At 32.5% G+C, this 27,734-nt stretch overlaps 1 protein-coding gene across 3 annotated transcripts in view; it reads left to right on the forward strand.

Annotated features, from left to right (window-relative positions):
- Window positions 1-27,734, forward strand: part of LOC118188708 (parathyroid hormone/parathyroid hormone-related peptide receptor-like) — a 178,870-nt gene that overhangs the window by 133,977 nt on the left and 17,159 nt on the right. For all 3 annotated transcript variants that reach the window (XM_035359204.2, XM_085815794.1, XM_085815793.1), the window contains exons 6-10: window positions 5,503-5,614; window positions 20,134-20,293; window positions 23,285-23,345; window positions 23,490-23,559; window positions 23,655-23,746. In XM_035359204.2, coding sequence (XP_035215095.1) covers window positions 5,503-5,614; window positions 20,134-20,293; window positions 23,285-23,345; window positions 23,490-23,559; window positions 23,655-23,746 — 495 coding nt within the window. The remainder of the gene's footprint in view (window positions 1-5,502; window positions 5,615-20,133; window positions 20,294-23,284; window positions 23,346-23,489; window positions 23,560-23,654; window positions 23,747-27,734) is intronic.

The raw sequence follows: 27,734 nt of genomic DNA on the forward strand, positions 1-27,734 counted from the left end.
AATTAAAAAATGTTTTAAACGTATAATTTATTTATATAAATTATATAATTTATTATATAATATATTTATATATATTATAAAATTTCTCTTGATATTTTTATGCAAGAGTTAGACAATTTTGATTTTTGGCCTACAGTTTCCCTTATTTTTACTTAAACCGTGAATTTAAGAAACAGATTTCGCCACAAGAGTCACTAATTCGTAGAAATCTGTTGACTGGCACTCTTTGCGAGTCTATTTCAGAACGAAGTCTTCAAAATCCTAGTCCTCGCTATTCGTCCACTCTTTCCATAAAGTTTATAGGAAAGTGGAATAGTCATAGTGTAATGACAACAAGCAAATCTTAGAGATTTATTCTGTGAGAGATCAAATAAGTAGGCAAAATCCTTTTGACATAAAGTTGTTTTAGAAACTATTGACAAAGTATATCTTCAGATAAAATTATATCAAAAGTAATAAAGGCTGAAAAAAATAACAGAACTTCCTCTGTAAATATAAAATCAGTGGAAGGGTTCAATGTCTTTTCTCCTGTGACATACTTCCAGTTGCTAGTCATGATTAGATACTATAGACACTGAAAATCTACAGTTATTTTTCGTTATTTTATTACAAAATTTATCATTTACAAGTCTCTATTGCTAACTAAAACCTCATTTAAACTTGTAAGTATTTGTTTACTTTTATTAACCAGTTATTTTATGCTAATTGTGTTTGTTGTCTTTCTCGTTTTCCATTTTCCTTCCAGAATGCGAATTTCTAGTTCGAGTATATTCAAATGAGGTAGAAAGAAGAAAGTATTTAAAGGAAGGTTTTACAGGTTGGAATCAGAGCGTGTTCCGCCTGCTGAACTCCATGTTTGCTAATAGATTCTCTTAAGAGCAGTGCAGTATGGCGTTGCGTTATTCTCGCCAGAAAGCGTATTTCGTCGAAATTAGGTCTGAGCGATCTTACGGGTTTCTGTGTCTGTGCAGCCGTTGGTCTAATTTACATTTTGCTTAGTTAACTTCATTACTTTTGATTTAAGCCATAAATGCTGGATGTTCTCTAAGTACGAGCTGTGCGTTGTGTTAGCTTTTATTTAAATAAAAGGGTATTTTGTAGTCTGTCTCAGTCTCTGTTGTAGATTACAAGATCTAGCGATAAGTCGCATTAGTCTTTAGAGTTTCCGATCTAATTAATACTACCAAAGGAGACGAAATTCTATAAGCTGCATAGATTAATATGAAATGTTGTTTCTATCCGTAGTCCTAAGGATGAATAGCAATATAAAAGAAGTAAAAAAAATATTGAAGACAATAATTATGTCATTTCATTTACTCATTTCCTTTATATGTCATTTTTTATATCACATAAATTCATTCTTTACCTGGCCCCTTAAAACTGGCAATGTTTCGCCCTCGAATTTTAAGCAGAAAAATTAGTTTAAAAATAAAAAGTATAGAAAATTTCACGAATGATATTCAAATTCGAAACATTCGATGATAGATGATATTCAAATCAGGAAATTGAGTGGCACATCTCTTGATTTTACGGAATGTTAGCATATCGTGATGTAATAACAGAAAATTTATGTATATACTCCTTGTTATTTTTTACTGTTATTATGTTTTACTACAATTAGATTAGTGTGAATTTACCTAGACTCATTATACAGGCTATAATCTTGATCATCAAAGGTTTTAATCCGGCCGAAATTTTTAAATTACTTTAAAACAATAAAATCTTCAAAAATACAATTAGAAATTCAACTTTTGATGGCTAAGGAGCTATTGAAATTTATTGTTGAGTCGCATTACCTTTAAATGGAGGAATCTTAATTTATTCACTTTAAACTCTGATGAAAATATGTTCATGAAAAGAGCTTTTCTCTTAATCATAGCCTATGTACTTCTAGTTTCCGATTTCTGTAACTGCGACAGATAGTTTTGCGACTTCAGCACAGATCATTTAAAAGCAACCTGTCGAATCAGAAGTGCATTTAGTTCGCCATCATAAGTTAACAACAAATATCCTGTATATTTATGTGCAAAATTCCATTTTGTATCAAAGGTCAATAATTTCTAGGTGGCAACTAAGAGTTAATGCTGTTTTATTAATATAATTAACTAATGCTGTTTTATTAATAGCCAACATTCATTATTTGGATTTTCATTATAATCATTTGTTTTAACTGCTACTTGAGACTTCGGAAAAAATTATGGAAGCTTTAGGAAATCCTTATTTTCAGTCTAAAGTAATCACTGAATAGTAACCTACGTTAGTAAATTTATTTTCTAATATATTCACCAATTTTGAATCTGAAGAGAACGAACTTCTTGCATTTCACTTAATAAAGCACAATGAAAGTTTTGCTAACTGTTCTTTGTGCTTGAAAGGGATAGTATGAAAGCTGACTTTTGAATTTTCAAGATCTTTCTGAAGTGTCGTGTGAATGAGGTGATTAATAACCATCTAGGATATCTGTTATGAAACGGCATCCAACGAGGATCATACATTTTTCAAGTTAGATAGTGGTTTCTCCAGTGACGTCTAATGATGCATTTCAATTCCGATCCAGTTAATGAGAGATCGCCATGCAGGGGTTTGAAAGAGCATTGTTTTGTCAGAGCATTGTGCCGGATTACTGTGGACCACCGGTAGGACCGCAGGATCCACAATTCACGTTACACTCTGATCTACTGGCGAATGTTTAGAAAAGTGCACAAGGAGTGTCTAGTGATCGAACATGATGCCCCCTCCACAAATCATGTTATCAAATATGAATTCGATGTCATTCTAGAAGAAAGAGCTGACGCGTAGCATTTTATTCATAGCTGAACAATTGTCCATGGTTGTTAAAGCAATCTGATTTTCGTATCTCAGTTTCAATTTATCATAATAAAAACCTAAAGAAAACTGAGAGACGACACACTGGTTAAAGCACAGAAATCTTCATCGAAACTGTCATGAATTACCGCGGGACAAGTAACATAGTATTATGACTCTCACAGAGGGGCGCCTTGGCAGTCAACATTTATCATTGGAATCCGCAAGCCGACTTTGTACGTCGGCTGTGCTGGACACAAGGCATGGATCCTATCCATAATTTTTAACTATCCATGATCATCCTTCTTCCTTAATTGGAAGCAGGAATAACAACCGATGTCAGTCGCAACTCCTGTTCCAATGACTCCTCTAAGCAAGCGTTGTGATCTTCATGAGAAGAAGACCGTGAAGACATATGACAACCGATATCGTAATTGGGAAGTCTGCTAAAAATTAAATTTTCCATCTGAAAAATAACTTTAATATTTTGCCTATTTAATTAATACTCATTATCAGGAAATAGGTCTTTTAGGTTTTTAGTAGACATTTTAATTAACTTTCTGCATAAAGGTTATGATACACAGATAATTTATCTTGAACAACAAATGATTCTCATTTGATAAGTAAACTTATTGCTTCGCACAGAAAAAATTATAAGTACCATTTTTTGTGTCTCCAACATATGCAAATGAATATCTACCTAATTAGCTAGGAAATGTAACTAAACATATTTCATGTAAACTAGAGTAGCATATTGAAATATGTTTTTTGATGAAATCTTTTATTATTACAAATATATATAAAATTAGACAGTGGAAGTAATTAATATTCGTATAACTAAATGTATTGATAAAAACGTAAATTGACATTTGTAATAAGGTATTGATCAAAAAAGCAAATTTACATGAAAATAATTTTTTAAATACATAAATTATACATTTGAAACTAAAAATATCAAAACAGAGAGGAATAAAACTTCAATTTAAGATACATAAAAAGGATTTATTAGCTTATTAGATATTTTCTAAATTTTCGATTATTTAAAAGATATTTCCCTAAAATTCTTCATATGATTATAGAAATCACGATTACAAGATTATCAAATTTCGTTCTGAGTAGTCCACAATAATTAATATTAATTTTAAAGAATGAAACGGGAATTTAATACTGATTTTGACATTTTTAATATTCGTTTTATTTTTTTTAATATAATCGATACATTACGTAATTAATTCACTAACTTCTTTTGTACACTTGTAGAAGTTTAAAAAAGGTATACAATGATAAATTATGTGTGTTAAAATTTCATCTTCATGAATCGATATATTTCCGTATAATTTAAAATATATTGTAATTAAAAGAGGTTGCTAAATTTGTTACATATGCTATTTTATCAACTACGCATTTAATTGGAACTACTCCCAATATGCTTGAATGTATTAATATATTTTTCTTTGTGGAATGCTTTGTGCAGTCACAGTTAATGCACTATCTGGCATCTGATGACACAAATCAAATCGAGCTTTCACAAACAATCCATTTGATGCTGACATGCCAGAATTCGTTTATATTCGTAAAGAATATTTCTCTTGTAATTAAATCTCTGTAGAAATGGAAACAATAAGCAAAGCATCTTTTACTTGGAATAAAATTCGTAACTGATAAAACTGAAGAATTGTTTGATGTTAAAATTGCGTTTATGTGTCGTTTTTCGAGAAATAGTTCTTTACTCCAAAGCATTTGGTTTTATAATTCGGCATACAACACTGATGAGCCATTAGTAAAATTATATACTGACAAATATTCTAGCAAAAATTTACAAATAACACACGATCACCTGAAAAAGTAAACAGGTTAATGCAATGAAGAGAAAGAATGATTCATCCTCGAAACTGCTTGGCAAGTATCATATCCTTTCGTTCCTGAAGGTCTTAATGTCTCAGATCACCACTAAACACACGACAAGCAGCAAGGATAAGGCAATCACGCTGATTGCTGTGTGTGCACCCTATTTCATGTAATCTATGCGCATAATTTGAGTGGTTATATACCTACAACATTTTATGGGCAGTACGAGGACAGAGGAAACTCTGCTGAAGGTCCGTAGTGCTTAATTTGAGTAGATTTACTTATTTGATTTACGCGCTGAAGGATCCAGAACAGCTGGTTTCCATGTCATAAATTGTACTTTTCAGCTTGCTGTGATTCACGAGTTATTACTATCTACTCCTCTACTATTTTAGATGTTCCGCTTGTCTTAATCCGTCTCCGATAGCATTTGAATGCCAAGCAGCTACCGCCTTATAGAGCCCAAACCCGAATGCCGCCTCAGGCAATTTGGATACTATGTGAATCCTATTGCATCTCTGATGTCTTTTGGTTTTTGATTTCGCCTACGCTGGCGGAAAAAAGTTTCTGTAAATTTTTATTTCCATTTTGATTGCTACTTACAACATCACGCTAGAGGCAAAATTCTCAGAACAAAAGGTTGTACCCTGTAACTACTCTGCGAAAATCCTTGTAAGAGAATTCGTTTTTATTAAATGTTAGGGAATCCTTCTGGTTTAATGAAGTAGCCTTTAAACTGTTAGACTAGATAATACATGTATATTTGATATCCATCAACATAGACAAAAGTTCACAGTGGTTTCTACTTGATATAGTGCTTTTGGATACTAATATTTGTGATTTCTTCAGGCGTCTTCGCTGCCCTCGGAACAATCTGCACCTGCAGCTGTTCGCCTCCTTCATCCTGCGAGCTTCAGCATCGCTTTTTAGGGACATCGCCTCCAGGAACAAACTGGAACAGGTGAGCAACTGCAGTTTCTCTTTTAACAATTGATGAGCACTGTTCTCACGGAAAGCTATCAAGGTAGGAAATTCCCATTGACTAAGACGGAGGTAATTAGAAATGCATTTTATAAAATAAATGAAAATTCTTTCTACAAACTTTCCAAGTACGTTTGGAACGTACACATGATCTTAAGGAAAGCGGCATTTTTACGCAGATCGGACAGTGCCCTTCAGTTCACAAAACTTAACAAATGAACCTTAACATAAAGATGCCAGAACATTTATGAATACGAATTCTTAACTTGAAAAATTCCTAACCAAGCAAACATGCCAGCAGGCTCGTGAAAGTAGGGATGTCGTTTGTTATTTTGTTCAATAAGAACAGTTTATATTATGTAATAAAGTTGCCAAAACTTTTATGAAGTTTGCTGCCTTGAAGTTAAAAAATTTGCTTCGTAAAGAAATGCTGGTGCACAGACTCCTGCTTTGGTAACAGTTTTTGTTCTTTGCTACGATATCGGAAACATTATGACTTACACTGCGTTCCTAGCCCGGTGTGCCCCAATAAATCATAACCGTGTAAAAACAACTGTTCAGAAACACAACCGAAATGTGTTCCCATAATGAGTTGGAAAATTCAAGATAATTTCGAATATTATTTAAAATTTTGACACCATTTTATTAAAAAAAGATAGTATCAAAATTTAGTTGAACAAGAACTGTAAAAGAACAAATGTAGTGGAAATAAAATCAATTAAAAGTAAAATAATAAACAGTGTAGTAGACTCAGTTCCGTTACTTAAATTTAAGAGTAATTAAATGTAAAATAAGCAGTGGAGTAGACTGGGAAGTCACCATTCGTCGAGTGGATAGGTTCATAATGAACTGTGATAGACTGAAATGGGTTTGGATCCCAGGGTACAAGCTGTCTACGTGGACCAGCAAGTTCCCGATTTGCTTTTTCGATTTAGAGGTTTTCATAATGCATAACACGAATATGAGCCAGCTTCATATAGTTTTTCATGAAGTCATCCCAAAGCTTAGGACAATAGCCCCCTATTCTTTGTCTTAATCAATTCGAAATATGGTGACAAATTTGGCAAGTTGTATGTTAAAATCTTTCTCATGATTACCCTTACCCTTCATTATACAAAAACAAAATAAAATGTGGAACTTTATTTGGATAGACTACCAGGCCAGGGATTTTGAATCAGAGGAAATCCTACCTTTGTTTCAGGGGAGAATGCAGACAGCCTTTTAGTTAACTGTTAAGTATTTAGTTTTAATTTGTGAATGAAAAAATTAATTTTATTCAAGGTTTTGTATTTACCAACATTTTATATACTTTTTGTAGTTTAGTTTATAAAAAGACTTTAAAACTAATCTAAATCTAACTAATGTTATATGTATTTTTCGAGTTTTATCAAGGAGTGGGGGAATGGTTTTGTAGCAGGGGTAAAATAGATTCAAAACAGGTTGAGAACTACTGTGTTAGACTATTTATAGAAAAAATATAAATATTCAACTGCACCTTTGTCAAAAACTGAACTATGGATCTTCCAGCTGTTAGTGAATATACGGCATAACAGAAAGCATACACCAGCAAGTGAAGTATATTGTGATTCCTCACAAACTTAAATTATTGCTCCTAATTGTAATAAGAGTGCTAATGAAGCTTCTGACTATAAGCCAGTCTTATCAATTAAGAGAGATGACCGGATATGTGTTACTGCTAATAAGGAGTACGTAAATTTAAGTGGAAAAATAAATTTTTAATGTGAAAAATTCAGGTTGTCTGACACCGAAAGCGATTTACATTTAAAATTCAAAAAAATTTAAAATATGAAGAAAATAGTTAAAAGATAATAAATTAAAACTTCAAAGTTAGAATAATACTATATATGAAATTACAGAGGAATAGAATAAATGAAAGGAATTTGAAAATAAACAAGATGTTATTTTGTAGTATCTTTTCAGAGGATTGGTACCATTGGACAATGTAACAAGATAGCCATGTTTTTAAACTATATAATGAATAACTTGAAGTAGGAAAAAATTATAACAATTAATTCTCGTTGTTTTGCAAATGAAATAATTAATTATTCGTTAATATAGTTCAAATCTTACATCGCTTAAAAGGAAGACTGTAATGCAATTTCGACCCAAAATAAAGCAAAATAACTAGTTAAGAACCCTGTGGTATCAATCAAAAACAAATATACAAAACAAGTTGTAGAAAATTTGATTACGGTAATATCTACTAAAAGAAAAAAATAGGAATTAAATGCAACAAACCAATAACCAAAAAACAAAAAATTAAATATTGAATTCTAATAATCAACTGAAACTCAAAACGGCAACCTTTTGGGGACTCTGTTACAATAGTCTAAGATATAAATTAAATACAGTTAAGAAAGTACAACAAACTCTAAAGTAATTAAACTTACTGTAAATTAACTATGGTTAATTCCAATAAATGAATTAAAAAAATCTGATGTGGACACCACCTGACTTCCTTGTACGAAATATTAAATTATATACATTTTGGGCATTTTTGGTCGCACAAGGAAATAAAAATGGAAAAGGTTGAGCAAAGAATGTAATAGTTAAAAAATGTTTATAACAGTTTAAAAAATAAAATATTAGTATATTTATAAAATATGGAGATGTAGTTTGTATAAATTTTGAGTGATAAAAGAAAACGACCAAAAGAAGAATTTTTTTAACACCTTTTACTTCCTTGTACGAAGTGTAATCGCGAAAATTTTCGGATGTAATATTTCACCGAAAATATCCATTTGACCTCTATCACATGCAATTGAACAATATTTTTGCTTGACATCTGTACGTAAGGACAGAATAAAGGACTTTTTTGTCCCTAAACGGGTTGCAAAAAGGATTTAAAATGCATTTAGAAGAGATTTTTTTCCTGACGTCAGTACGTACGTACGTACGTATATATGAATGTATCTCTTATAACTCAAAAACAAGGAGCCTCAAAACGTTGAAATTTTGTATATAGAGCTGCTGTAATTTGCAATTCTGCACCTTCCTTTTTGGTTACAAAAAGAAGTATATAAATATATATACCGAATCTGTTACTCGGTTCCATGAGCTCAGTTCTTTTTATTCTTATGTGCTGGTAAATTTTGTATTTTTTGCTTTAACAATGATTATATTATGTTGTTCTGGTCTTCCGGCTGAGGTTTTTATGCCTTTAGTTAATCTGCATGCAGTAGTTGTATAATTATCAACAATTGAAAGTTGTTTAAGTGCCGCTAAGCCTAATTTTTTACCATAGCAGCCATATTTGTTAACATTTGAAACTTCGAATAGTGATGCACCTTTAGTGTCTTTTTGTGGAGTAAGACCAAAAGTAAACTTTTAGCTTTGTGTACCGCACTTTTAGTTTTATGTTTTCTACCTCTTTTCCCGCTGATCGAATTGCTTGTTTTTGCGTTAGACCAAGGGCCAATTAGCCCAGAAGAACTATTAATTTCATTTTGGCATTTTGCGTCGATTCACTTCTGAAATTGTTGAAAATAAAATAATCATGTGATCTTTAGCGATCGTGCGTTTGCAATCGTCTGATATTTTTCCCCGCCAAGTCTTCTGATAATATTTATGTAAACAGATATTTAGAATTCGGAATATAACGGATATGTTTTGCCTACTAGGTTAGTTTATTCTTTATTCATTTTCCTGATTAATTATACTTGAATTATATATCAATATAAAATGTTTACATATGAGATGTGTTGTGAATAAAAATAAGAAAAACTTGGATGACATGGTTTACATGCGAGAATCACGTTTATTCTTTAGTGTGATTTTTTTTTGTGTGTGATATTGCTGTTGAGTTGAATTTTATGGTTTAATTGTAAAGAAGATGATATTTAATAAGTAGTTAAAGGTTAAAACACACTAAACGTTAAAAAACAGCCCCTTTAAGCGTAATATAAAATCTGAAAGTTTTCAGATTTTGTTCTTTTTATATTTTTCTATATTTTTCAATTTTGAATAAGGATATTTTGAGGCTTTATGTATTTTTGCTTTATCTCGAAGTGAGAACTGAATTAATTGAATGAGAAATATATCTCTAATGAAATTCGAGGAATTAAGTTTAAATGAAATGCAGCAAAAATTGCTTATAATTTAATATTCCGTGCAAGGAAGTCATGCGGTACACATCAGATTTTTTTTTTAAATTTTACGTCCAGTTTCTAAGATGGCGCGTTTTTATTATATCATTTCTTTTAAATTTATTGCCGCTTTTAGAATGCAAATAATAACTGAGATATTCACACAAATAAGTTAACAAAATTATCATCCTTCATCAAGCTGTTTTTTTTAACCTCAATTTTAGAATATTCGTCTACTAGATAAAACGAAAAGAACCGAAAATATTGTTTAGAGTTATTTAAGTGAAAATAAAAATTTTAAAAATGTCATTTTTCAAGTTTTATGCACTAAATTTTCTGAAACTGCGTGCCGAAAATGTTTTATACGAAAGTGATCCATTTAAATTCCTCGGTACTGAAGATGACCCCGATACAAATTTATTCGAAAATATATGTTTTCCAGAATATTGTGCCCATTTATTTCGGGTAAATGTGTTTCTCCTGTATAGCTTTGTATCTTTTTTTTCACGAATTATTAAATTCTTTCGAGTTATTTTTTTTCCATTACGGACATGGCTATACTGAATGGCGCGGCATCAAATGGCTGTCCTGAAAAGACGGGCGTTAGCTGAAGAAAAAGAAGATATTTTTTCCATTTCTGTCATATTTGTGCATATCTCGAGGTACTAGTTTCTTCCGCCTTGTCTTGCACATATATTGACGTTACAAATGTCTTTAACACAGTCTTTCCAAAAAGAGACATTATGTTTCTCTTTCATGCATTAATCTACTCAATTTGGCGAATTTGACCATTGCGCGAACTGTTAGATTTTTCACTCAAAGTGATTAATAAGTAGTATCCAGAATGTTGCCATTTGGCATTCTTTAGTTTATCTTCCAAATTATAACTTTCTCAATGTGTCGAGACATATTAGGTATTTCGTACAAGGAAATATGAAGATTCGTCTGCATTTTTTTCCTGGATCCAAATCAGGAACCTTGCAGTTCTAGCTTGACGGACTACTGTATAGACGCACGAGGTAATGCGATAATTCCGTACATTATCCTTCATTTAAAGTGAGACTACAGAAAGGTACTACATCCAGTCGATCAAATATGTATGGTCAGAAAATATCATTTACCACATTTTTAAATCGGATGTCCTTGTGAAGAGTTTTGTGATTTTCGATACTGAGACATGACCCGACAGAGTCCGAGCGGTAAAAGCAGTAAAAACTGGTATTTGTGTCCGGAATCGGAGCCCCGGCGAACGGGTTGACTACATGGGCGTTTTCGTGGTTTTGCCCATGTGTAATGTGGATACGAGCAAGTTTCCCTTAAAAAGACCTCTACGGTGCATCTCTCCCTTTCCGCGCAGTGCCTAAGGACGGAGTACGTCATAAAAATTAAATAAAAGATACTCAAACATATGAGTAACCTTTTCTGAGATTGAAACTTAGATTTTCTAAGCTATCTGGACAAGTTATTTATTTTCACTCACAGGTGTAATGGCATTTCCTTATAAATGAATTGTGGGATTTACAAGAGATACACGCATTTTTTAAATAATTTCGTTCCTTGACAATACACTTAAATAATATAATTTATATTTAATTTACATTATATCCAATTGTTAATGATGCAGATGTACAGCATCAGTGTAATTAATTAAAAGCGTTTAAGAAGCCACGTATTGCGTATCTACGTACCTAATTTTTTTAATGTATATTTTCTTTTGAACTATATCATCGCAAGAAAATATAAGTTCTTAAAAAATGTGAACAAAAATATTAGCCATTCTTTCCAAGATAAACATTCTGAATATTTGAAAAGTCGCGGAAGTATTTCATTTCCGAGATGTACAATACGAGAAAGAAATATTCAGACATGGAGAAGCTTTTTGGATTCTCGGCTCGCTATGAAAGCATTCTCTTTTCTTTTAAGGAGATTAAGTGCTTTTACTTTTCTAAGATTCCTACCGGTCGAGCAGACCTGTGTTCCATTGTTCAAACAAAGCGGTGAAAAAGCATCTTCATAATCAAGCACCCATTTAATTAAATTTTTCACCACCACGGCATTTAAATTAAAAGCATGTGTTCTCCAATGATGAAGTTGGCTTTTTTACTCTTAATTAAGTCTTAAGATTACACTTCTCTTTCAACCTTTCCTCTTAGAGATTTGCGAATGCGTGTAACAAAAGGGTACCTACTGTGTCTAATTAATGACTGGAAAAACTTAAAAACTACATTGCAGCATCTTCATAAAAAATAGCGTGGGTATGGAATTAAATTCCAGTTATGCTGGAAAAAAGTGCAAACTTCCATGAATTAAAAAAAAAAAAGGAAATGTCTAACGCTATTGCTAACCCGACTATAACTCGACCTCTCATATGCAGGTGTTTCATAAGGTTAAATCTTCCAAATAATACACTATTTTCGAACAAGCTGTATAAGAAAATAATAAATAAACATAAAAAAATAGTAATGAAAGCGAATCTATCGTAGATAATGTTAGGAAGGTACATTAATATTGCAAATGCTAGTAAAAATTATTAATTGCATACAAATTATAATACTCTTACATTCTATCTGTTAAGTGTATTCTTAAAAATCAAATAAAAATATAGTTAATTAGGAAATACTTTAAAATAACACAGTTTCAGCAGTTATAACTCGAAAGGCAAATTAAAGATCTTATGCTCCATTAAATGGTGAAGCTCTGTGAAAATTGAGTACGGCCTTTTCTTGACAGCAAATTGATCCGTCCTTTTTGTTTTAATTTTGTGAAAAAGTGTTTTTCTGCTTAGAACCGGCATTATTAACATGATACATAAAGTAGGTGGGGTATCCTTTGTCGACGGAAACGAAAATTTGGGAAAAATATCCCCGTAAGCAATGAATCTTGCATGTATGATTGAATAGGTGTGTTAGAAAATAAATTTACCAGCTGTTAAGTTACGCTTTTGGCATTCTAACTCTGGAATACATTTTTCTCAGGAAGGTAGAAATAATTAAGGATATGCTTAATACAGAGCGTGTTTACACATTTTCAGGAGAATTTCGATAAGCAATGCAAATAAAGTAAATGTTTTGGAATAAAACTTTCTGGCAATAGCTTATTACTTGAAATGAGAAGTATCGTCTATTACTTTTACATTTATTCTTCCTTCAAAATGTCGCATGTAAACACGCTATAGCTATATTTTTGCGTTTTCTGTAAAGAAATATTTCAGTTCCAAAATTAAAAACGTTGTGATATGCATGGTTAAATTTTCGAAGTCCAAAATAAGCAACATTATCAACAGGAAATGGAAAACCTTCATTCGTTACTTCAACATGGAAAGAAGAGTCCACACCAATATCAGAAAAAGGTACATAATTAATTCTAATGCTCCTGACGTTAAAGTGTCGGCAACAAGAGAAACTACACCGACGTAGAAATCAATGCAAAATCTTTAAATACATCAGGAGCAACAATAAATAAAATAATTCGAGTGGTGAAAAAGCATTCTCATACCGTATCCCTCTACCATATACACCAAGATTTACAACTTAAAAAACTAACACAAATGGCTAGCTGGCATGTGGCTCAACGCAGAGCAATTTGTAGAACAAGAAAAGGTTTGTTTCTCATTCGAAAACGAAGAGGATAAAAGTGTATAAACACGGTTCCGTTACTGCAAAGAAAATTCCAGCAAAGTGTTTTTGTTTGTCGTAGTATTCTCTTAGAATGGAAAATCAACTCAATATACTCACATTCTGTGTTTACAGAAAAAATTTTATTAAATAATTTTATTAAATAATTATTATTAAAGTGTAATTTCATCAAGACAAAGAAACAAGTCATAATTCGAAATGTATCACTGAGTTCTTTAAAAGAACAAAGACTGATACAGGTATAGCATATATACGTTTCAATGTATTCCTTCGAATTCTCTTGACGTTTCACCTACGGAATATTGTTCCTTGGTGTCTTGAAGAATTCTGTCTGAGCTCAAACTCACCAGGAGTTATGGAAATCAATACCTTTGAAAATTTGAAGAAACATAACTTCTATCAGGAAATCATGATGCAGACGTATAGTGCATGGAAAGGCTACCAGATCAAACATTTAAAAAGTAATCTTTATGTTTTAAGTATTGACTGAACGGCCCCAAAATCATTTTTAAAATGTGTAAACTACCTCTGTAGTTGCTTTCTCCAGCAAAAGAAATACTTGATGAAGACATGGTGACCATCTTCCAGTGGAATTAGGTTTGAATGATTTCGAGAATGTCTAGCGTATGAAATATTCGCCAGTGCATTCCTACATAATTCAAATTCTCAAGAAATGGTTAGAAAGCAGAAATTTCAAAGCAAGGCAACATTTGTTTGAACTCCCTCGTGAAACGTTGGGTGTTTTCGCTTGTTAAACTCTGCTTGTTAAACTTCTGTTGAGCAAAAGTTAACAGAAAAGGGTCAAGGTAGAATACTAATAGAATCTGCAGCATTTCGAAGTAAAGCAGTACACCGAAAACGATTATCCTCTTAGTCAGATAAGAAATACTTATCATACTCCGGCATATTTTGCATGCTAGAAAATCTTACTGTAGACGAAAAAGGAAAAATCGAAGTGAAATCATGTCAGCAGGAAATGAAGAACTATTGCTATCCTTAGGCTGCTTCCTTCATTCATTGTCTTCAACTGCAAGATAATGCCAAAAGAGGGCGTATTTCCTAAAAACGTATTGTAAGTGCGAATGAAATTAGGCGCGAAGAATAGTGAATGAGTTATTGATGGCAGAACGCATTACAACCCCTCTACCATATAGCTAAATGGTATCGCGCTGTGTCCATTTTTATCTTTATAAAAAATATACATATATACATATGATGGTTGATCATATGGATATACATATGGAAGTTAAGACTGATTATATTTGTACAGTGAAATATGTACATACATGATTGTTCAATGGTATATAATATTGTTAAACATATTGGTTATAGTCAAACAAATATTTAATAAAATACTTGCCGTTGGTCTACCGTTCAATTTTAATCTAAAACAATTTTGGTACAATGCATTTGGTAAATAAAAATTAGATAATACAGTATTAACATGTTTGATATGATAGTTTGGACCTAATTTATAATACTACAGAAGTTTGATCTAATGTCTGTTATACGTTTGGTAAATAAATGCGGTTACATATAAATAATATAAAATATATGCAGTTTGTATACTGTTCAGTTTTCATATAGTGCGGCTCGTTTATTACTTTTTATGCATGCATAAAATATAGTTGTATTATACAATACATCTGGTGTAATATAATTTGATGCAATAATAACATTTTACTACAGTTTTATTACAATGCCAGTTTGGACAATATATTTGGCACATTACTATTTTTATAAGATTTACGGAGGAAGAATACAAATAATATATACAACAACTAAATGAAATTAATATTAAATTTTTATAGATATAGTAATAATTATAGTTTGGTTATACATATATCCTACATAGATTTATGGATAAGTCACGTAATATTGACATACTTATGTCTTTCATATGTTGTTATATATAATAACGTAACAGTTTCTTGATCACAAAATGTTATATGATGTCACATAATCACGTCACAAATTTATTTCACATCGCAAATTATCACATAATCACATAATACTCTCCTGATTAAATCATGTAATAACGACGTACTTGTGATACATTAATATATTGTTATACATCCATATGCATGTTGAATATATTGTTATACATCCTTATGCATGTTAATCACATACGAGTTTTTGATTCACGTAATGGTGAAACAAATTTATGATACCTTAAGACATTGTTAAAATAATACTTAAGTCGGACAAAAATGTCAAATGGTCACTTAATAGTCTCATGATCGAGTCATAAATAATGACACAATTGTGATATATTCATATATTCGCATACTGATATTATAGTCATAGGCCCAAGTAAAAGAATATGCAGGTTCATAATCACAGTGGTATGTCAGAGTCGTAAGTTATAATTATAGTCAAATTAATTCTCATAATCATTAACGTTTTCAGAAAGATCTGATCGCCTTCATTTAACAACTATAAAAATTAAATAGAATACATTCAAAATGAAAAATAACATACCTTCAAATATAAAAGTAAATTTGAAAACAAAAATAAATCTGAAAGCTTGCAGCTTTTTTACATTACGCCCAAAGGAACTTCTTTTAACCGTCTGTGTGTTACCTTTATGTATTAAATATGATGTTCTTTGCACTTAAAACCATAAAATTCAATTCAACAGCAATATCTCAAAATAACTTTAAAATGAGCATATCTTTAGAATTTCCAATTCACAATTTCGCGCGCTGGCGATAAAATGTTTTTTTTTTTTTCTTTTTTTTTTTTTCTTTTTTTTTTTTTTTCCACACAGTTTTTCTATTGCTCGCTTTGAAATCGTTGAGTTTGTAAACCAAAAATTCGTTGAAGTGTTACAAAATATGAAATCGATAGTAAAACAAATTCCAAATTAGGGCTTCCAGGTGCCCGTATTCGGTGGAAGATTTAAGTTATTCAAAATTTGATGACTCTAGGCACCGTGGTTTTATCACAATGCGAGAAACATATATACATTTATGTAGATTCTTCATTATTTAATTTTCTTAAATATAACACAGGGCGATAATATTTGGTGACAACAATTTGAAAAATGAACCGACATTTTAAGGTTTCAACGCAAAACGCCAAAACGAAATTAATAATAGCCCTTCTGTGCTAACGCTCTTTCGGCTAATAATTGCGCAGAAAATACGTGTGCAAAATTATAAATAAACTTAGCATCGCTCTCAGATCCTCGCATGGGGAATTCCAGGTCGTTAAATAGAGTCTGAGAAATTAAACATTTTAATAAATAAAACATTCAAGAAGAAGCAAAAATTGTTTATAAAAAATGGTAACAATTAAAAACAGAAAAAAAAAGGCATGCCGATGTTGAATAAATTTGCTTGGCAGATATCGTGAAGAACAAAATTGCACAGAAAATCATAACGTAAAAATAACGTCCACACTCGAACTGCGAAGGATAGGAATGATACTCTGATACTTTCGTTTTTGCCGTCGTCATCATTAAATATATTATGCTATTTCCAGCACCTCAGATAATCCCCTGGTGGAAATTACTATACATACAATACCATGAGAAACGTTCCAGTAGGAAAGTCCGAAAATTCAAAACAAAAGGAGACCTTAGAATCAGGAATCGTAGAAATGACTGTCTGAACAAGCAGATATGCAGGCGAACTACTTTCCCTTGCAATAAACAAACGTGTCGATTGGTTGAAATATAAACGATGATGTTAGGCGACGTACAGATTAGTTTTTAAGAATGTATTCATTCGCCATCGCGGATGCACAAAAGGTGTGAAGCTGCAGGGTAAAATATACAATGCCATTCCCTGGATTCGAACCCTGGACCTCTCGAATACGCCTGGAATATGCTTCCAATTACACTTTGAAGGCATATGGGAATGAGGGTGAAAAAACCCTTATCTACTCTACCTTTTAAAGGACGACTGGGACTTAGGAGACCCATTTGCCAAATCTTGTGATGACGATTTATCGTCCACCACCTTTTAGTTCAGGCGCCACTTGTAGAGTTGTCATTTTTTTTAAAGCAGGAGTCATGAGAAACCTGCATTGCCTTCACCGTGACTCGAACGCTGGACATCTCGAGTACGCGTCGAGCCTGCTTCAAATTACATCACGAAGGCATGCAGAAAGACGGGAGATAATACGCTTCTTTGAAAAGCTTATAATTTAGCTTGTTTGAAAAGATCAGAATTTAAAGCAGATGATCAGGATAATGTTTGGAGTCTGCAGTTATCGATCTAAATAATTCCCGAACTACTGGTAAGTGTATCATAGAATAGCAGGGATTGTTTTCATAAAGTATAAATCTAAGCAATTTTATCAGTACTCAGTCTATAATTAATATGAAATAATTTTGGACAGAAAGTGTAAAATATAGAAACTGCTATTAGTACACAGTATTCAATATGGTAACTGTGACGAGGTCACATTGAATTAATTATTTACTACGTTATGGCAATATTTAGATATTTGCATCGGATTCCTTTGGTGACAGTTTCATTTTTTTCGCCAACTTGTGTTGTAAGGTTAGGAACAGATTTCATCAGACAACTGCTGTAAGCGGAGGAAAGTATTGCGTCAGACAACTAGCGTCTTCACTTCTGTTTGCCTGGGTAGCTGAAGGTATTTCGTGATTGGTTGCCTTCTGACGCTGGATCTTTTTTCATTGGCGGCAAAACGTAACTGTGGAACTTTATAAAAGGCGGTATTTTTTGTCCACGAGAAGGGAGGAGAAGGAGGAGATTGTGAAGGTGCGAGATGGAGATGCTGCATAGAGAAAGACAGTAAGAGTGGAGTAAAAATGCAAACTTGTGGGAGTTTATCGTGCAAGCTTTCTTTGGTCTCCCAGTGTCTATGAAGGAAGTGATTTTCTTTCTCTTTGATGTTGTAGCTGCAAAATTTAAGCTAATCTCCTTTTTTCCCGGGCTTGGCATTTTCGCCCGGCATCCCGATGAAGAGTACCTGCATGTGTTTGAGCTGAAATACATCAAGTCTTCGAGGGGCTGTGTGGAAGAATTGATCTATCTTTTTTTGTTCTGAGTGAGGAGGCCTCATATCGTCATGTGACATACCGGATTACAAAAAAAATGGAATATCTCTTCAGTATTGTTGGTATCCAATAAAACAAGAATTAAATCTGTTTTCACGTGTTTGTCACTCTCTCGTCACGGCGGGCTATAGACCTGGATATTGTCCTGGGGTAAGTTGCCACTATATTCCTGTTTATCATAACATGTGACATATACGTTTGCCACCACAACCAACATAATATTTATTACCACAGTAACTTTGGGGATTTTCCAAGCTATGACGGTATATAATTTCGTTTGGTTCACCTTCGTGGGCTGAAGCTATCTTAGCAGTGCACTCTTCTTATAATTTAGGCAAAGAATAAGTAGCCACATACCAGTTTTTGCCGTAATTAGATTTGCAACCAAATGTACTACAATGTTGAGGTATTTTGTATTCAAATATGATATTAGAAAGAAATATTTTAAACAAAGTAAAGAATTCCTAATGTACTACACCAGAGTTTCTTAAACTGTGAGTCGCGACCCATACGGTTAGTAGTTTAGGTTAAAATTTTATCAGTTTTGATATTTCTTTAACTTATTATAATAATTTTACAATTACCAAATATTTTTACATAACGTATTTGAAAATAGATAAAGATAAGATAATACAGACAAAGAAAAAAAAAACGTTTCGACGCATTCCTTTTATAATATAAAAGCTCATTTTACTTGCTTTGCACGTGACGCTGTCATTTCGTCCTTTATTTAATTAAAATTTTCACATTATTCTATGTATTAAAATTATAAATTAAAGTTAATGACTTAAAACTGTAGTAGTATATTACAGTGCAAGTGAAAATTTGACGGTTTCACTCACGCGTGTGTTGAATTTGCGCAATGCTTTATGGGGTCCCACAAATTTTCGTAAATATTATGCGGTCCTGGGGTCGCGAAAAACGTCTGAGTGGTAAAAAGTGGTCGCGACTTGAAAAACGTTTAAGAAGCCCTGTACTACACCAAATCATTTGACTTCTGCTCTCAAGGCCGTAATAGAGTTGGCTGTGGTTACACGGGCCTGCTACTTAAAAATTAGTTAAAATCTGGCAGATTATGAAACAGTTACATGACACATTTATTACTTGTTATACCACGTTAGTTTCTAGTAGGTCATCTTTATCTGTCCTGACGCTCATCGTCTAATGCTGTTTGAGTACATTTTAATTTCTTTAGCTAAATTTGTTGCATTTCCTTACGCCGCTTATCTGTAAAGTAACTACTTATAGGCAGCAGAAAAATATTTGACCGGTGACAACAAAAGTTATCTCGATCATCGATGCCCGTAAGTTTAATTTCATTTTAATAATCTATTTAATCTCATTTCGCGACCTAAACTGCGGATCGTTGACTAATAACTGACAAGCCTTATGTCACACCGTAACCAACATCTTTTACAGTCGCCTTAAATTTATTTTGCTAACTGTTATAATTTTAAATACATATTTAATTTACCGTGTGATCAAAATGAAAATTTTCGACATGCGTAAATTAAACACATGTTCAAATTTTAGTGTTGAATTTTTGAACATGAATTTAATTTATTTTTAATTAAATTATGTCCAAAACGTTTTGAAAAATATTCTGTGAAAATTTTTAGTGTTATAGAAATTTTTTAAAATTGTTAGTTGTTTCTAACTCTATGTATTACTTATATCGTGAATGTCCTTTTATTTAGATATTTATTGAATCGCATTTTTTCAGGACAGTATCGTCTGCAAGAGTCTGACGAGTATCTGGCAGTACTGCCTAGCCGCCAATTACTGCTGGATTTTAATGGAAGGACTATATCTCCACAACCTGGTATTCCTCTCCATGTTCACAGACACGACAGGCATCCTCAAATATGGCCTGATGGGTTGGGGTGAGTTCTTTCTTTCTTGCCCATAATTTTTGTGAGGCATATGAAAGAACACGGTCATCAGCAGGAAATACATTCCAGATTTAATAAACAAGATAATGTTCATAAAAGATGATATCATAGTGGCGTGTAATCTGTTTGCATTTTTTGACACTCATCAACTTCATTACTACTTAAATTCTAAAATTCTATAACGTTATTTTCTCTTGGGAGGGAGGGGAAGCAGTGCACCCTTTATCATCTTGCTAAAATTTAGAATATTACACTAAATTCGGATTCGCTTCTGATTGGAAAGCTCTAAGAAATCAAGTATCTGGATAAATTCGCAAGTCTACTTTCAATGCGTTGATTTAAACATAGTGACGAAATAAAGAATATAAGAAAACAGTTAATAATCTGTATTTATAATCAAATAGTCGTTTACTTTTGGTGAAAAGTAAACTGCTAAGTTCGAAAGTTTAAAATTATATCGGGAATAAATTCGAATTAAAATAAAAAATACAAATTTGAGATAATAGCCAAAAAATCAAGCAATTATTATATCAATAGACGGGTAGTCTCAAACTCAGATCGCATGCGGGCCGAAAGCGTGATATGAAAACAGCTAACTGGCCAGATCTTTTTTAAATCAAAATCAAAAAAATGTTTCTTAACAAAAGAAATTTGCTAACTAAATTTGAAATTTTATTTACTAAACATATTTATCAAAACATGTATAAACAGGAATAATAATAACGGAAATGAAAAAATTCCAGTTTACATTTATTTTTTGTCTGAAAGAGTAAGAGCTGCAAGACATTTCTGTTGATTACACTTTTGTACTTCACACATGCTGACAACTAAATATTGCTAAATTAGTCCTATAACCCTAACAGACGTGAGGCGAATTATTACTACGTCTGAGAACAAATATAAAGCCTTGAGAAGACATAAACTAATATTTTTATTTAAACAGAAATTAGAACATACGGTCACTTTCTTGTGCTACAATTTCCACAAATTAGGTTATGCAAATAAAACAGAATAGTTCAAATTAATTCAAATGCTGAACAGTAGTGAAGGACTATACAATTAGGTACTACTAGGAGCTGGCTCCCTTACTCTATCGGAGCATCAGAATTAAAGTGCCGGGAGCGATAAAACGCAAAGCCAAATAATTACAGCTAACAGACCTGGCAGGATACTAATAACACAGCGCGCACGGTATACCAGAAACATTCTCTGTCTTAAAATCGAGAAACCTCAGTTTAAATCCTGACTACTCCATTGCATTCTGGTGAGGAATTTGAAAAGAATTTATAGTAAAGGTTGAATTTATAAACAGCTGGTTTATTAACATAAATTTCCCTACACATTTATTTCAGTTTCTTTTAATGTGCTAAATTAGCCACTAAGTAACTTACTCAGAATAAATAAATTATGAAAACCTTCCAAATGACACAAAACTGAGTATAAATAATGACTACCTATACTGTTAAAATTTTGGTCAAAGATTTCACCAAATTAGTTAATAAAATTATTGCAATCAAAATATACTGAAACGTTGTTCCGTTATTTGGTGCTTCGATTGAACCATTGCTTGGTAGTATTTTGTACCATGAATTTGCAATATTTGATCGTGATAGGGAATGTTGAACCGTAAATTACGAGTACACATTAAACCATAAACTGGGGATTAACAGTAACTGGCCTTTGTAACTGTAATTGTACCCGGCCTTATGCAACTATAACTGTGTATGCCTTCCAGTAATTTCGATAAATCGAAGGTACTGCAAATTTCTTGGCGGCCGGGGGGGGGAAACAATATTAGACAGGAGAAAGAATCAGTTTAGTTGAGTACAGAGTGTTGAGAGATTTCAGTTCGAACTTTGCTTTTTAGATTCGCTTTGCATTGCATTGTGTTTAACGTTTTTAGTCGTCTGAAGTGGTGACTACTGATTGCGCTCTGTCATACTGAGAAGAGCTATACGAGTACTTTTAATGATAAATTCCAGAACTGTTAAGTGTTTATTTCGGAAAAATAAATTTTGTCAAGCTATCATCGGTATCGTGTGCATTTAATACATTACGAATTCGTACACATATAAATCTAATAATGGGATCTTTGTGGCTGATATTTTGATATTAGCATATTAACATTTGAATCAAATTTTGTGGGAGTAATTTTAATATTTGTCATTTGTACAAGTATTTTCAGCTTTAAGCATGAAAGTTTGAGAATTAAAAAAAGGTTAGTAAAATAAAAGGTAAAAATATATATAATTTAAAAAATGGACTGAGGATTAATATTTTTATTTTATTTTACCGAAGGTTTCAGTTGTATAGCTGCTCATATCAGGAGTCGCCAATGCTTGTAAGTAGTTATGGAAACACGTTGTACACTAATCTTTCAATAACAGATCAATAACAGTAAAATCTTTCAATAACAGAAGCAATAAATTTCACTGCAACAATACCAGTTACACACTTTTAAATTGAAACAACTATCTCTGATCGACTGATAGTTACTATAGTTCCTAAATTAGTTGGTGATTTCTTTTCGAGACTTTTCTATGGATAAAGGTTTTCTGCGTTAACTAAAGAAAGTTCCAGGAAATATGAGTATCTTGAGAATTTCTGGACTTTTGTGTGATATTATTATATTTTATTATTATTATTAACTCCCAAAATCTAAGTTTTGGTCATATAGTTGGTTCTCTTCAAAATTCCTCTCTATCTCTGGGGGACCATGTGGACCATGTGGATCTCTGGGGGACCATGTTGGGAAGCACCGAATTAGACAATTTTCTGACTTGACGCATAATCTCAAGTAACAAGAAATTAGGGAAAACTACGTATTTAACAAATAGTTTAGGAAATGACAGTATTAGAAAATTTGGGAAAGAATTTGGGAAGACAATTCCAAAGCCAAGCCTTCTATAAGTTTACTTATCTTTTGACCTCTTATAAATGCTTGTTATCGATTCGTGGCTCAATTTCTTTTCCATTTCGCAGGCTTGCCTCTCTTGTTCGTCATTCCATGGATTGTAGTGAAAGCGACCCTCGAAGATAACGAGTGAGTATAGCACCATTGTTTTCCAAATATTTTCAATATATAAGTAAATTTGCACTGGATTTGTTACACAGAAACTTAATTTCATTAAATGGCATATACAATGCATTGTCTGTGCATTTAAAGATTATAAAATCTTCGTTTCAGGTGCTGGACAGTTAATGTAAACCCATATTATTTCTGGATCATTCGTGGGCCCATTACTGCATCAATAGTGGTAAGAGAAAACATATGGTATATCTTGCACGCCCCATGTATATTTTCTTCATTTATCTTTCTATCAATAACATACTTTCGCCATTTTTATTACAGCTGAACTTACTCTTCTTCATCAACATCACGAGAGTTCTTTTCTTGAAAATGTTTTCATCGCAAGCCATTCAGAGCCGTCGATATAGATACAGGTAAGAGTTTTCGTTCTTTCTCGTATAAATAAAATCTCATGTTCCAATTGTAAAAAGCACTGCGCCCGTGAACACTGCCTCCATCGAATCCAGTAACTTCGCAAATAACACGCATAAAAATGATTTTGCAGTGTAACAATTACTGCCGCTCCCTTTCCTACGTTAGTTTTATTCCTGAAAAATCAAAGAGATGGAAAATTAAACCGCATGTATTATTTCTGAAGTAAGAAGTAAAAGAAAAATTTTACAATTTATGTATAAGATATAGTAAATTTTATCTTCAAATTATTATCTTTAAATTTGTTTTTTATTTGCTTAATTTATAATGTTATCCATCCTCTGAAGTATAAGAAGAGGAAAAAGAAATAAATGTTGCAATTTAAGGCTCAAGATTCTTACTATTAAGTCCTATAGTAAGACGCAAAGTCTTTCAGTTTGCGAAAAAAAAGGAAAATCGTGCTGCAGCAAGAACGTTTGGTGTTGGTGAAAGATGGAAAGGATGGCAATTATTTATTAATGGATTAGAGTAACAATAATGTGAAGATGAAACAGATTAAGATGACGTTCTTGAGAACTTTTCATGTAATCCGATAAAGAAAATTTGGTCTTCAAGGCATGTCATTTCTTTTAAACAAACGAAATTTAAATATAAGTAAAATTGCTAACTAATTTTTTTTAAACTAATGTTTCTATGTTGGGTTTTTCCGTATTTTTAATTTCATTTTTATATCTTGCACATTCGTAAATTTCGATCTTATTTTTGTGTTAAAAGTGCGCTCTATACACCAGAATGTACAGTGCATATATATATATATATATATATATATATATATATATATGTGTGTGTGTGTAGGGGCAAATTAAATAACATTATGACTACACAGAAAGAGATAATTTTTTTATAAATCCTGCCGCTAGGTCTTGTTAACTCAGAGTTTCTGGCATATCTTTGACAATCTGAGTATAGTTGTATTCGTCCTGATCGCTGAGTGTTTTGCTCGCAGCATACTACCATTTCTAGGCAGTGCAAAATAAAGAAAAAAACAGCTGGAATATTTTTTCTTGCAAAAAATTGCAGTTGAAACCATCATTACCTTTGGCAACCTTTACATCACAAGTGTATAAGCGCTTTTCCTAGATACCAAAAAAGTAGTATGTCAGATGCAGAATAGCACGAATTAGTCTCCTTTAATTGAAGATCTGTGAAAGCTTTGTTCCAGGTTGCTAATTAAGATCGTCGAAAGACCATTTGCTAGGTATTTGATGAAACTCTTTCCGTTCATTAATTCTTGGCGAAAAATATCATGTTACTCACTCACATTACTAACCAATACTTCTTGCTCAATACGACATTTTTTATTTTCATGGATAAAGAACATTCTCAAAAAGAAGGTCAATGGGGCGGATGAGGTTAAAAAAGTACCTTGCACGCCTTGAATAATAGTCCGCCTCAAGTTCCATAACTATTTCCGTATCCCCAGCAGTAGGAGAAACGTCAGAGAAAATGTATCGATATTGGCAGAGAACACTTTAAAATGAAATATTTAAAATATTTAAATCCAAAGAATAATGCAATTGCTTAAGAGTAACTCCGATTATTTTTAGACTACCACTCCTTTATACATTTTATTCTCGAATTTTGCTTATCTTTATTCTTGCATCAGAAGTTTAAGTGTGCAGCCCCATTTGGGAAATCGCTATCTTCATTTAAAATTTGCGTCGAGTTTGTAGCCTTATAAACACTGCGAAGAAATGTTTTCCTATCTTTGACGATTTCGTATTCTGCGAGAGTCCCCGCAGCGAAGATCGATTGGTTATTAGACTTCAGTTTCTCTGGGAGAGCGAGTGGTACACTGGGGATTCATTGCGATAAATAGGAGCCATTACACCCCGTTGAAGTCGTTCAGCGATGTCATAAACTTCTGCAGTTTCACATCAGAGGGATTATTAAGTCCCGTTTGATATACAGCCGCATCTTCCGCGTACGAAAATGTGTACATAAAGAATTCCAATGAAAGGGTTCAGAGACCCCATTGTTGGTACACAGTTTCGAAGTTAAAAATGAAAAAAAAAAAACAGTCCATACACACAGGAGAAAAGGAAAATGTTAACTTTCCACCTGAAGATTATAGTTTTACAATCCAGAAAACAGTTTAGCATTAAAGCTTTTAAATATTATATATATATATATAATTATTGAAATATAATTTTTGGGATACTACTAGGTTTCTCTTTATATGTGTGTGTTATGTTCTTGAATAGGCACCATTTGAGTGCCAAGTAAGTTGTGGCTACAAATATCAATTGAAATAAAAACGAAGATTTAATCTGCTTTGATTGCTTGACGTTCATTAGGTATTCAACATTTTAGCATTCAAGATAATCGCGCGAACACCTCTCTCCTTTTCTGGAATAAACATTATATTTACTGTTGAGACTCGCAAAACTAAATATTGTCGAATAAAACTGAATTTTAACTAAAAGGATTGTAGAAACATTAGGATTTTTGATGCTGAGAGACGTGAAAAATGAACAATGCCCTCGCTGGGTCTCGAGCCACAAACCTCTCAAGTACGCATCAAGTGTGCTGACCACTACACTAGAAGGCGGGAGAAATACCTTATAAGGTAAATATAAGGTTCTAATTTTTCAGTGATTGTTTCTGCACTTCTTTCTTGAACGTAAAATGATATTAATAAAATAATGTAAATAATTATAAAATTATATATTTTTGGTTACATGACATAAAAATATACACAGAAAATTATTATTGTACTTTGAAATCAACATGTAATTTTTATTATTTTAAGCCTACAATAGTAGAATTATTTGATTAGAAAACAAATGTAAATTCATTATGATACACAGCTCAGTGTATATATGGCGCATAATAGAAAAGAAATACTTTGGAGATGAGTATTTTATGTAGTAACTTGTTTGTCAGTTAAAAACTTTTAGTATCGTTGTCAAGTTTCCCTTTTAGAGAACTACCAAACAAGTAAGCAAGTGTTATCTATCTTAGAATGTATAACTTCGAAAAAGACATTTTAAGGGGAACTAGTTCACATCCATTTCCATATCGGAATAATTACAAAACCTCCATGCAGCAAAGGGTCCCAAGAAAGCGGACCCGGCATGAATTATCTATATATACAGGCATTATCCAATGAACTGTTAGTGACTTAGCAATGATGGTGATTATGATAATTGCAAAATCAATAATAACTCTTATAGAATCTATCTGTCCTTGTGCACATAAACTAACCTAGATCCTATAATTGAACCTGGCGACTTCTCGCACAGGCATGAAATAATGTCAGCACAGAAGAAGGGTGAAATCTTTATTATTCTCAACTATGAACAGAAAAGCAAATACTTCGCGCTTTACAATAATACTGACAACTGCAGTGGAAATTAAGAATTTGTAATACAATAAATCCAAATCAAAAAAGATTAGTGCTGGTTTAGCACTTTAAGTTACGGCTGTGACTCGACAAACCTAACAGGCATGATAATTAATCAAAATGGCCAAGAGGGGCATCAGCGTAACAGCAAGGTTAGAAACGAAACGTGCACTAGCTAGCGAAAACACGCTCTGAATAAACTTCAAGATTCCTCCGTTTAAATACATACTTCACTGAAAATTCATGAAATTTACATCCTGCGACCAAATTCGAGGAGAACTTGAGGAGTTCAGAAAAGATAATAAAAATTTGAATAATAGGTTAGTTGAACTAAAGAAAAACCTATACTCTTCAATAATAAAAAGTTCCACCAGTGGCTAAGACATCAGAATTCAGAGAGGGATTTCACGTGAACCGGCTGAGTACATAGATGGTTTGTGTGGTTGTCCCCAAATGCAATGTCAATGCGAACCAGTTTCCCTTGAAAATCTTCCAAGAAAGGAAACCTTCTCTTAGGCAAATAGTACTCGTGTGCTTTGCCATATTCAGATAACTAAACCAATGAATAACAGAAAAATGTACAT

Source organism: Stegodyphus dumicola, chromosome 4 (genome assembly GCF_044657685.1).
Source record: "Stegodyphus dumicola isolate Sdum_Otavi_A_Nest chromosome 4, ASM4465768v1".
Lineage (NCBI taxonomy): Eukaryota > Metazoa > Arthropoda > Arachnida > Araneae > Eresidae > Stegodyphus > Stegodyphus dumicola.